The sequence below is a fragment of the Malus sylvestris genome, chromosome 6, assembly GCF_916048215.2.
Source record: "Malus sylvestris chromosome 6, drMalSylv7.2, whole genome shotgun sequence".
Taxonomy (NCBI): Eukaryota; Viridiplantae; Streptophyta; class Magnoliopsida; order Rosales; family Rosaceae; genus Malus; species Malus sylvestris.
In genome coordinates, this window is record NC_062265.1 from 23,176,013 (window position 1) to 23,189,013 (window position 13,001).

The window sequence follows — 13,001 nt, forward strand, 5'->3', positions numbered from 1 at the left end:
CTTGACGACGACATATCAAAAATTTGTCATAAAAAATGACATCCAAGCTGTAAAGGTGTTTTAAGACTTCTTCGGCTCGATGAAGGGGCACTGGTTGGGAGGCCAATTGAAGGCCAAGCACTACAGTAGACTGGAGGTCAGAGACTTTTGGCAGAAGCATGGAGAAATAAACCTGCAGCCAGAGTTGGAACACCCAGAAAGGTCCATTCTGGTGTGAGTCGATTTTGTTAAGGGTCGTCTCTGCCAAGCAACGAAGAAGGTTGGCAAGAATGGCGAGGCTGAGTGCTAGAGAGTGGCCACTAGCCAGGGCTTCCGCCACCGGCATGTTCTCGACCAAGCATTTATTCGACTTAGTACAACAAATGAATTTGTTATACCAGTAAAACAGGAAAGCCTCGTGTTCCCCATTCCGAAGACTCGCCTCTTCTCGACCAGCAAAATGAAGGATAAGGGTGTTGTAGTTCAGGAAATTCTTGTGCAATTTCTTAACGTCATTTTTTTAAAGCTCTTGACCTTTCTAGCTCAACGTCTCGACGGATCGATCGTCAAATAACACCTTGAGGTCAAGGTTGGAGGGCATCCAATAAAAGTGGCGTCAACCGGGATGCCAGAAGGAAAAGTCCCATTGATAACCGAGATGTCGAGGACGGTAAGGGTCATAGGACCGAATGTAAGGACCATGGTGTTGGTGGCCGAACACTAGAGGCTAAGAGCTGCCATGAGAAGCTCTTTATCCATGGTAATCTCCATGGTCGAGAACTTGATAGCGTCGTAAATACCAAGAGTTTTCCACTCTTTACCGAAGAACCTTTCCATTCGAACGACCCATGCCACCCAATTCGTATTGGGCGAAGGTCAAGATCCTTGCGGTTTTGACTGGTACCACTTCAACCAATCGAATCCTTGCAGCAAACCTTCCAAACAATATTTTTTGAACAGGTCAATGATGGATGACGGCACTGCATCCTTGAAGAGTGAGCCTAGAACTTGGTGAACAGTGTTTGACTCACCTTCGAAATGTAGAGTTTTGATAGCGTGCTGATCAATGAAATCTTTGCACTTGTTGCACTCAGATGAGAGTTTTGAGACAAAGGAGGCCATTGAGGAAAGGTTAGAAATTTCTGATATGAAGGTGTTAGAGTCCCTGGTTTTTTAAGGTTTTAGAAAAAACAGAACGGCAAGAAAATTTCAAAGGTTTGGGAGAGAGTAAGGTACGAATGGAAGAGATCCAGGTATTTATAGACATTTGGGAACAGAAAGCTAAACGGTTGATTTTCAAAATCAAGGGTAAAATTAAGCGGGAGCGATACTAATCATTGTACATGTTCAGAAAATAAAGGTGAGAGGATCAAGGTTTTCACTGATTGAGGACGCACGATCACGACAGTTTAATGCAAGAAAGACGTTTTGGTGGTCGCATAGTTTCGAGGATCATGATTAAAGGTTGCTAAGGTAACTAGGGGGTTGACACGTGGCAGGATGATTTAGAAATTGAGATCGTGGAATTATGTCTCATAAGTGCGCATGATGGCAGTTCTTGAGAATCAGTTTCACTTCTTCAAGGTCGAGGCTCAAACTAAGGAGTATAGGTCGACGACCTTAGAAGCAAAGGGGCAATGTTTGGGCCCAAAAGTATTGTTATGGACCGAGTTAGATCTTTTTCGGCCCAGTGTTGGATAGGCCTAGTTTAGATTCGTTCTCGGCCCAGAAGTCGTGAACAGATCATTGGGAGATATCAGCCCATGGGCCGCGCGGTTGAAGTTGGCCATTTCCTATCGAAAATTGGGAAGGTGGACGAATCCTATTATGAGAAAGAGTTTCGATGGGATCAGGATGTTGAGATTGAATACGGTCTGATAACGAGTTATGTTGGAAGTCCTAGTGGGAATAGGATTGGTCGAGATAAAATTGGATCGTGAGAAAGAGTTCTAATCCGGGAATGATTGGGATTCAATACAGGTTGGCTGCTATAAATAGGGAGGGAAGATATCGAAACAAGCCTCTCCAATTAAACACACAAATTGCCCTGCGCAAACCCTCGCTGTACGCGAAACCTCTCAAACATTTTGATATTTTTTATTTTCTTTTTTCGCCAACACACCTTCAGTTTGGATAAACAGCACTGTGAAGACAACCGGTGAACATCTTCAGTTTAGATAAATAGCACTGCTGCCGTAGAATCAGCCGACCGTGGAGCACTTTCAGTTTGGATAAACAGCATTGCGACAAGACCGACTGGTTATATATCCAAGTCTCGATCGAGGAGGATTTTTGAATCCTTATCGGTAGAGGTCATCTCGTTATCCTTCTCAGGGAAATGAGATGTTACAAGTTACTATACTCGGCACATTGAACGCCGAGTCGTTTATGATTGGTTATTCCAAGTAGGTTTTAGAGTTCGGCATTCTGACGGTCGAACCACTTTCACAATCAAGACATACATTTGTTTTGAGTATTTATGTCCCTATACTTTGGTGTCGATTCGGTGTGCTTATACTCTCACGAATATAATCACCGTGACCGAATCCGGCACCGATGATTTATGAACTTGGTAGAATTAGTAGCTTTGTCTTCAAGCTCTAGAACCTGAAGGTCGAGACGTATTCCTTCCTCGACCGCAGTCGCAAGATCAGGAAGTCAGCCGCCCGCTCAATGCAACATCAACATATTTTACTCCTCGGCCGAGTTCAGCCGACGAGTTGGCACGCCCCGCATAGAACCGAATGACGTAGTTAGCTTACTAATTACTCGGCCTGCACGCCACGTAGGCTTGGTAATTTTTAGGGTCAACAGTATGTCTATAAGTAGAGTAGTAAACATTAACACTACTTGAGGGTAGTGAGCAAAAATGCTAATATTTTTTTTTATTGTTATGATGCATTCCTAATTTGTTGTATTTTATTTCCTCATAGGTTGTGAAATTATGAAAATGCTTCAAAAGGGCTCAATTGAACATCGATGTAGCCGTTTGAGCTCATTTCATATTTTGTCTCATTTCTTATCATATGTGTCTAGAATCATAGATATGAACGCGTGAGAGCAAACAAGACGTAAATCAGACATTTATCGAAGAAGTTGCATGTGTTTTAAACCAAGGGAAAATTGGTTATTTTGCACTAACGAAACTGTGTAGAACCTTCTAGTCTGTACATGAACTTTATTTTATTGTTTTCTATTTTGGATAGCTAGTCATTTAGTAGTCTTTCCCTTTAAGGTAAACTAGTATGCAGATAGGACGGGACGGAACGAAAAGAGAGCAAAACCCCGCTAGCTAACACAGAGAAGAGAATGACACCACCGTCATTCTTCGGCGAGTTAAACTCCCACACACCACCATCTTCATCATCTCTGCACAACAACTCAAATCTGAGCTCTTTATCGCGAAAATCCAAGCTCAGAGCCTAGATCGAAGAGCTTCGACATGGGCTTGAGTTTTCCAACGAGTTTTCGTCGTTCCCAGTGACGGCTGGCCACGATCTTGCCACCAATTGAACCCTCATCATCTCACTACATGCTAGACCCTTTCTATGTGAGATCCAACTTTAATTCTCAATGTTTTGTATTCCAGCGAAGTTGCAGATAGCTAGCGGGGTTTTTCTCGGCTTAAACTTGTTGAGTTAGAAGAAGTCATCACCACCATTCGGCCCACCTTTTCCCTAGACTTAGTTTTAAGCATTTTGATCTCAGATCTACCTTTGAATCAACAAAATCCCATAACTTCGGTTCGAGCCGAAGTTCTTTGGTTGATTTTAGGCCTTTCGGGTCACTTTTGTGCTAAACTGGGGTTAGATTCGAATCCTACACCCTCAGCTACTCTAGGTTGCGAAGTTTGTAAGATTTGGTTGAGTTTTAGGCACTGATCGATTTCTAGTAATTTTCTCACAAAAAATTCAGATTTTGGCGAAAATTCTGCTAACAGAAGGGGACAAGAGACGTGAGGTAGGAGATGAACGAATATTCCGTAACTGTGATGAAATATTCTCTACTAGCGTCAGCATATTTCGTTAATTGAAGATATATTCCTCCCTTGAATATTCTTTGTTGTCTACGAAATATTCCGCTTGATCAAAATTTGGAAGATTTTAGCCAAGGACGATAGAATATTTCACCGTCAACGCGTGCACGTTGTTAGTGGTGTGTGACAACTTCATTGGGCATGTGGCAACGTGTGAACTTGGTTTTAAGTACTGTCAATCCTCTTTTTGAACATGCATACTTACCGGTTGATGTCGAGTTTTGAGATTTCATCTGGTTGATGTTGAGTTTTGAGATTTATGAAATTATGATGGCATGATCATACATATTTTATATGCTTATCCTGCATGCTTACACCAGTGTCTATAATTCTTGTCTGGGTCAAGACAAATTTCGTGTCAGGGCCTTCCCTGATGGTAGCTCAAGTAGGCGCCCGCCTAAGGCCCCCACTTCAGAATGGCCCCTAAAAAAAATTATATCCTGTAATTAACATATAAATACAAAAAAAAAGGTAAGAAAAATCATAATTCATTTGTTAGTACAGTGGAAATGTTGACTTCATTTTTCCTTGAGGTGTTGAATTCGAAACATGAAGCTGTCTTTCAGTCACTAGATTTTTCTTGTTTTTCAAATTTACTGTCAATCCATCTATTCAAATGCATATAAAGTTATAAAACTCAAGTCTCTTTGCAATATTTTTTCTTTCAACTTCTCATTCTCTCCATTTCTATCGAATGTTTAAACCAACTTCTCATTCTCTCTATTTCTATTGAATGTTTAAACCAACTATCATATGGTCTTAAAGATTGTACTTTAAGGTAATCAAAACTTTGAATTTATATTTTTCTTTTCAATAACTTTTTATTCAATGGATTATTTTAATATTCAATGCGTTAGTGTGGTGTTGATTTTAGAAGAAAAAAACACAAGAGAAACAATTGGCATTGAATTTATTATACTCGTCAATCAAGTTTTATTGTTATTTACTCTCTAGATCATCAAGTTTATTGTTCTTCACTCTCAATCTTAGACTATTGACTGCAAAAATTTAGTACATTTGTATCTAAAAACGTGAGCCGTGTAATGTTTAAATAATGTTTGTATATTTATCTTCTTTTGATATTAATTTTTGATGATATTTGATGTGAAAATAGAACTTTTTATGTATTTAGTGAATTCTTTTTTTATACAAATCAATATACAAAGAACCGGAGATCAGAGAATTTTAGGGCCCCACTTTGAAGGCTCGCCTAGGGCCCCCAAATTCTCAGGGCCGACACTGCTTCATGTGTATGTTCACATTGTACCATTATGTTCACATTGAATCCATTATTGGTGTTAACTTGTACTAGTTGTGTTGCATTTAGGACTCACATGTGATGAGCTTAGTGCCAGCTTCACGTGTATGTAGTACTCGAGCGTAGGTTATTACACATGGCATGTTCATATAGGTATTTTTTTGCATGGGTTTGTGTCTCTGCATTTTTGATGAGCAAGTGTGTTACATTTATTGAGTTATTTGTGATTTACCTATATTTGTTTCACAATACTTGTAATATGATTTTGGAAACTATACAGATTTTATAGCAAGGGGTTACTATACGTTACCAAAAGTAAGATTTAGTAAATCCTTATTTTTTTGTCCACTCACACTTTTTGTTTTATACCCCTCCAATACTTAGTAGCTGAGTTCTTGGCAGATTTTGACATCCACTTCTGACAATGTAAGGAATTTATTTCTTGTTGGTTGTGTAATATCCATCATATTCAAGATGGGAATATTCTTACTTTTACTGCACTTTTGTCTATACTTTGACATTGCTTGCATTTGCAATAAGGGTTCTTCCCACACTGTGCACTCTCACTCCTAGATTAAATTAATTTTAGACTTTGGTTTTAATTTATTAGCATTTTTACACACTAATTGCATAGTATGGTTGTCACATTTCGAGTGTTAGCTAGCATGTGAGGTCTAGTTTTAATTATTTGGCTTTCCTTGTCAAAAGTTGTAAGTGATACCACACATGCTCTTAGATTGTCTCTAGTTTTACAACTCTAGTAAGAGTTCATCTTGCTAGATATTATGTCTTAAGGCATTGGTTGAAGACAATTCATCATCCTAAAAGGTTTGATCATTCATATACATTCCATGCATAAACCTAAGTTCATTTTGTCTAGTCATGCTGTCTAGTCAGAAATTGTCACTGTTGTCCAGTTGTCTAGACACGCTTTTTGAGTTAACCTACATGGGCTTTCTGATAGCTTTGTTCTATTTTGAAATCTCAACCTTAGATTTGCTTAGATCGAGCTCGGCATTTACAAGTGTCTGTTGTCCTTGTTGGGACAGAAAATCTGGCAGCTCCCATATTAAAACCCTAGCTGCCATCTTTGTTTGTTTTGGCTAGAACATTTTACATTTTTCAAAGAGTGAGTTTGAGCTTGGTGCTTCATCCTTTAATTGCCTAGCCACAAAATTGTTCTTATGCATTAAAACACCAAGATCATTGTGTATCTAGGTTGCATTAGTTCACTTGTGTTGTGTTGTGTTCTTGATCTAGCTTTTTAAGTTAAGTTTCTCAATTAGATCAAGTTTTGGATTACTTTCTTAAAATGTTTGATTGGAGAAACTGACTAGTTTTAAATCCAGATTTCATATCATTTGCATTCGTCGTGTTGGTTCTCAGTGCCACAATGTGATGAACTCAGGAAGAGCTGCCACTTTGTGATGACCGAAGGAGTCCATCTCGTGTAAGGTAAGGTTGCACAAAGGTATAAGTTGCTCCATAGATTAGGGATCTAGGAATTGAACTTGTGTGGATACTTTGTATGAATCTTGTTTACACTACTGGATTGGACTTAGTGGAGAGTCCCTGGTTTTTTTAACCCAGAGGTAGGGTTTTCCGGCAAAAAACATCCTGTGTTGATTATTGTTTTTCCCGGCTTTTATATCTCAATATTTGTATATGAGATGCGATCAAGAATTGTCCTTGCAACTAAGTTAATCAGTGTTTGAATTTGTACTTAACTGGATCTTAGTTAACTAAGAATTTTTCAGTAATTCAAGTGTTTAAATTGATTGATTCCGCTATTGTTAAACTAATTATTTGATCTTAGTTGACTGGTGTTGCTGACTAATCAGACAAGTATTAAGTGCAAATTAATTTGTTTGTTATCAATTTCACAGCATACCTCGATTTTGATGTCCACTTAAATATTTGGGTTGGGTGCGTGTCATATCATATAGGAAAAAAAGACAATTTTCTTGTTAATAATATTCAACTTCAATTGGTATCGAATTTTGATCTACATTAATGATATTATGTTACTATTTAACGATATCAACAATGTAATTACAATTGTAGTTACCATTACAAGGGTTGAATCCGCACAGTGACCCATCTAGTGCCCTCGGACCTTCCAGAGGTCAGAGAAACAATTGGTGAATGTTCTCCAGGGACCATTCAAATGTCTAGTACGAGACCTTTTTTGGCTCACCAAACGTTCGATAAAATGCCTATTCGGCACATCTTAATAGCGTTCGGCAATCTTTGTTTGCATTATTCTGTAGGGGGTCTCGAAAAAACCACTAAAGTCACTCGACAACACTTGCCATATGTCGATATATGTTGACATGCGCACATCATGACTTGGCAGGGAGCAACATGCACACAAAGTGCTCGAGGAAATGTCTGACTAAAAAACTAAAAAATTTGCGCGACGGGGGTACTATTTTCTTTTACATAAGATCCTTAGGATTAAAGTTATGGATATGCCACTGGCAACAACTATGAGTTTATAGGGCATACAAAAATAGATGTACCCATGACATTGTATCATTTGAATATATATGAGTATTTGAGTTTATGTGGTCTACGTCTGTATGACTAGTAGTGATGTCTAACTAGAGAGGGAAGAAGATTCAGGCACATAGTTGTTAAAAGAAATAAATAAAAGTCACCTAATGAATTTTCCTAGCTTTTCAAAAGAAGTTTAAGACGCAGTTTACCAAACAAACAAATGGGCATTTTTATTTAAACTTATGTCTTTCTACACCTAACTTACTTTTTGCACCTATTTGATTTTTAACTAAACTATCAATATCTTTCTAAACCCAAATTTACTACTTAAAATCCCTAAAACCCAATTTAATATGTAAATTTATCTTTACATCAATTTGATTTCTAACTTTATTAATTACTGTAAATCATATTGAATGGACACAGGACAGCAGCCATACACGTACCAGCAGCAACAGAAAGCAACGACGTCTTCTGGAAATGGACACTTTTAAATTGGTGTGATAATTTAGCCATGGCTAACAACAACCAGCAAACTAACACTTCTATGGATGTTGACAAAACCATTTATTGCCATCTATCTCTCTATGTGGTCTCCGTTTCATGAGCATATGTGTGTTTGCGACTATACTTTTTCATGGGAATCTTTCTATCGGCTACATGGAGTGCATGGACCACTAGTGGATTTCAGAGAGCATTATGGTGGAATGCGAAAAATTCTACCCACACATTAAGTCCAGATAAATGTCAAAAAAGTTTACCCAAATTTGGACAAAACTTAGTTAACACTAAGCTCTATTAATGACAATAAATCGTATTAGAGTCAAACTGCATTATAATTAATGTGTAAAATCATAAGTACTAGTTCACTTAGTACACGATATTTTAAGAATGTACATGTTAAAGACTTGAAGCTTATTTTTGTCTTCCACTCGGGAATCGAGGGGTCTTGAGCAGTAAGTTTCGTGCATTGATACACAAATTGAGGTCCATGGGTGTCACGAAAGGATTAGATGCTTTAATCATCTTCAAGATCCATAATATCATTAATGGCTATATTCTCTAGCCCTTGAAGTTGCTTAAATTGATCCACACGTCCTTGGTATTTTGACTACAAGTTTTTCACTCTTATATGCCACATGGTAGCAACTGATGCCATAGGATGACCTTCACACAAATGTACCTACAAGACACAAAGTCATCAATCAATTTAGAGTTATCAAATAAGATAAAATAAATATATATGTAGAAAGAAAAAACATATCTTATACCTGGATAAAATGATGATCTTCATCTAGATAACCAATGGCAACCTCACTTAGGTTAGTATCACTTGATTGAGATGATAACTCCAAAGAGTATGGAAGAAACGTAATGCCTTATGTCATGCTCAAGTGTATCAAACCACATTATAACTTGTAGCAATAATGTGCCCCATATCTAGCATGGTCAACCAACTATTCTCTTGCGCAAAACCATCTTCAAAATAATCAAGTGCTCGCTCAATCTCCGTATACCTATCGTTCCCTACAAAATATTCCTAAAACAGAGAAGGCACTTGACGTAATTGATGTAGTAAATCTCTTCATACCATATGCCATCCATGATCAATTCCCAACACCACATATATGACTCGATATCCACAGTTTCTATTAGGATTAACATCAGTTTGACTAGTAGTATATGTCTTGATAACCTCATGAAATTCTTCTCTATATATCCATGTCAGCAAGGAATCGATAAATTTAGGAGATGTATAAATCTAGTATGACATAAAGTAAAAATAAAATAAAAATCAATGCTAGTTTCTTCAAAGTAATGAAAGGAAAAGCTTTATTGTATTTCAAGGGATGCTCAAATTTTTATCTACCTTAAAATGTTTTTGTTGTGGCAATATATTAGTCTCTGGTGTTTGAATGTCACAACTCAGTTGATCAAGGACAACCTCGACATTCACGATTGGTGATGTTGCAGCAAGATTCATCTTTTGTTTCTTTTCTAATAGGGCAATGATAATCTCTTTTCGTTGTTGTTTTTTTATTTTTTATTTTTTTTATGGTATAGTGGCATTCTCTTTTTGCTTCCTTTCCTTTGTGAGACAGTGCTAACATTTGCCTTTGTACTAGTAACTAGTGTCTGGCAATTAAATCCAGATTGGGCAAGTTTAGCCTCTGTAATCTTAAATGCCAATGGGAGACACCGAGTAGAAATGTCGACTTTGCATGGTTGCCCTTATGTAATCTTTTCTTTTAGAGCATTTAGTGAAGTCGCACTAGGTTCATTAGCTTCAATTTTCATCTCGAGCTCTCTTTTCTTATCATCATCTTGCTCTTTATATCACATATTAAATCTTTCTACTAGTGATTTTTTCAGAGGAACTAGTTGTTCACTACTATTTGGCACATTGATAAAATTTAAGTTAGGTGTATAAAGATGTTACATGAGTTTATATAAAATTTCCCCAAAAAATATAAAAATATAAAAACAAAAGAAACACATAAATTAAATTAATAAAACACAAATAGACAAAAATAAAAGTAGAAAATTTTGCAAAGCTCTCTGTCAGACTCGTGAGACTTAGAGCACTTTCACCCCTAAAAAGCCCGATGGGCAACAGGCAATTCAATCCTTCCAAGTGAAAATTAATGGCCTTTAGTGAACAGTAACTGTCAAAGTGCATCTCCACACCTAAACTAAATAGTCCATGCTTTTGGTATTAAAATATTATTTTTTCAATAAAATAATAAAAATAATTTTGTTTTTAATTTCTGATAATAATAAAAGATTTGTTCAAAGTATTTGAAAATATTGAAATGTAATGTAAGGTAGAAGAACATGGTTAAGTATTTATAGAATTTTTTTAATAATTCTTTTGTATATTTTTAATTAATTTTTGTATTTTAAATTATTTTTATTAATTTTTATAATTTTTTTATTGATAGCTGACGTCACCACATAACATAACCCAGAAGTTAGGCTAGGTAATTTTGACCTGGGACTAACTGGGCAATTCTGCCCTAGGAGAATAGTATCACCTGCACGGTCCAAACTCCATTAAAGGTTGTACGCTACAAAACCCAATCACAGCTGTGATCTCCATTATTTTCCAATCTCTTCTTTAAATATCTCTTTGCTTCCAATTTATTGTTCATCACACCAAAACTTTAGACTCGCACACCTACTACAATGGCCTTACACACACAAAGCCACTGCGGCACCCACCAACCCGACCACCACAAACTGCTCAAGCCACCCCATGTTGCCATTGTCCCAACCCCGGGCATAGGTCACCTCACTCCCCTCGTCGAGTTAGCCAAACGACTCGTCGTCCATCACAACTTCTCCGTCACATTCATCATCCCGAACGACGGGTCGCTTTTGGCATCCCAAAAGAAGGTCCTTGAAGCCCTCAGTACTCTTTCCATTTCCTACGTCTTACTCCCTCCGGTGAGCTTCGACGACCTCCCTGATGACGTCATGATCGAGACCAAGATTGGTCTCACCTTGACTCGGTCCCTCTCGGCTCTCCGGGACTCAGTTAGGGTTCTAAACAAGTCAACTCGGCTAGTGTCACTTGTTGTTGATCATTTTGGTGCGGAGGCTTTTGATGTGGCCATGGAATTCCGCGTGTCCCCTTATATGTTTTTACCCAACAGCGCTATGAGCTTGTTGTTCATATTTCATATGCCACACCTTCATGAGACCACTTCTTGTGAGTATAGGGACATGCCTGAACCGGTCCAACTCCCTGGTTGTGTGCCACTTCATGGTCGAGATTTTGGGGATGGGCTTCAGGATAGGACCAGCCCGACCTACAAAGTTTTGATGCACGTAATCAACAAGTATGGTTCGGCTGCCGGGATCATGGTTAATAGCTTTGTGGATTTGGAACCGGGCGCTTTCAAGGCTCTCAAGGAACAAGGGAAAGGTGTTCCACCAGTTTACCCGGTTGGACCGGTGATAAAAACCGGTTCCATTGATGGGTTCGATGGGAATAAGTGTTTGAGGTGGCTTGATAAGCAGCCCAATGGGTCAGTTTTATTTGTTTCATTTGGAAGTGGTGGGACTTTCTCACAGGAGCAACTGAATGAGTTGGCCTTGGGTCTTGAATTGAGTAGGCATAGATTTATTTGGGTTGTCAAGAGCCCAAACGAGACGGCTAAGAGTGCTTCTTATTTTAGTGTCAAAGGTGAAGAGAACCCACTTGGGTTTCTACCAAACGGGTTTCTGGAGAGAACCAAAGATGTGGGTCTAGTTGTGCCGACATGGGCCCCACAGGTCGAAGTGCTGAATCACAGGTCAACGGGTGGGTTTTTGACCCATTGTGGGTGGAACTCGATACTAGAAAGCATTGTGCATGGTGTGCCTCTGATTGCCTGGCCGCTCTATGCAGAGCAAAAGATGAATAAGGTGCTACTAGTTGATGGTTTGAAAGTTGCATTGGGAGTCAAGGAGAATAAGAAGGGCATAGTGGAGAGCCAAGATGTTGCTAATTATGTTAGGGACCTAATTGAAGGAGATGAAGGAAAATTGCTAAGGGAGAAGATGAAAGAGTACAAAGAGGCATCCAAATTGGTTTTGGCAGAAACAGGGTCCTCTACCAAATCACTTGCTGAGGTTGCTCAAATATGGAAGGGATTCAACTCACCAACTAATTTGTAACCTAATTGATCAATTATTGCTTCCTAAGTGATCAGTGACAATATATATATATATATATATATGTATGTATGTGTGTGTGTGTTGTTTCCTCGGCTTTTATCTTGAATGATATCTTCTTTTACTTTGTTAACGTTACTTATGATTTTTTTGGTCGAGTATAATTTTAATTTGAAGACACTAACTATTTTTTGCTCTTGACTATGTTTGATTTCGTCTGGATCAAATCGAAAGTACATATTTCTAGTTCCACCAGAAAAAGTTTTGGAGATGAATATGAGTACGTAACTGTTGACCCTAAAAACTACCAAGCCTATGTGGCACGCATGCCGAGTAATCCACGAGCTAACTACGTCCTTCGGTGAATGCGGGGCATGCCAACTCGTTGGTCGAGGAGTAAAATTTGTTGATGTTGCGTTGAGTGCGTGGCTGACTTCTGCGTCTTGCGATTGCGGCCGAGGAAGGAACACGTCTCGGCCTCTTGGGTTCTCAAACCTGAAGACAAGGCTACTATTCTTACGAAGTTCACGAATCGTCGTCGTCGAATTCGGTCACAGTGATGGTATTCGT

The 13,001-nt window shown here is 38.4% G+C and overlaps 1 protein-coding gene across 1 annotated transcript; it reads left to right on the plus strand.

The window, feature by feature from the left end:
• Window positions 1-10,854: 10,854 nt before the first annotated feature.
• On the plus strand, window positions 10,855-12,564 carry LOC126625190 (hydroquinone glucosyltransferase-like). Its single transcript, XM_050294268.1, has one exon. It carries the CDS (start codon window positions 10,959-10,961, stop codon window positions 12,432-12,434), a length of 1,476 nt encoding a protein of 491 aa, XP_050150225.1. The 5' UTR covers window positions 10,855-10,958; the 3' UTR covers window positions 12,435-12,564.
• The last annotated feature ends 437 nt before the right edge of the window (window positions 12,565-13,001 follow it).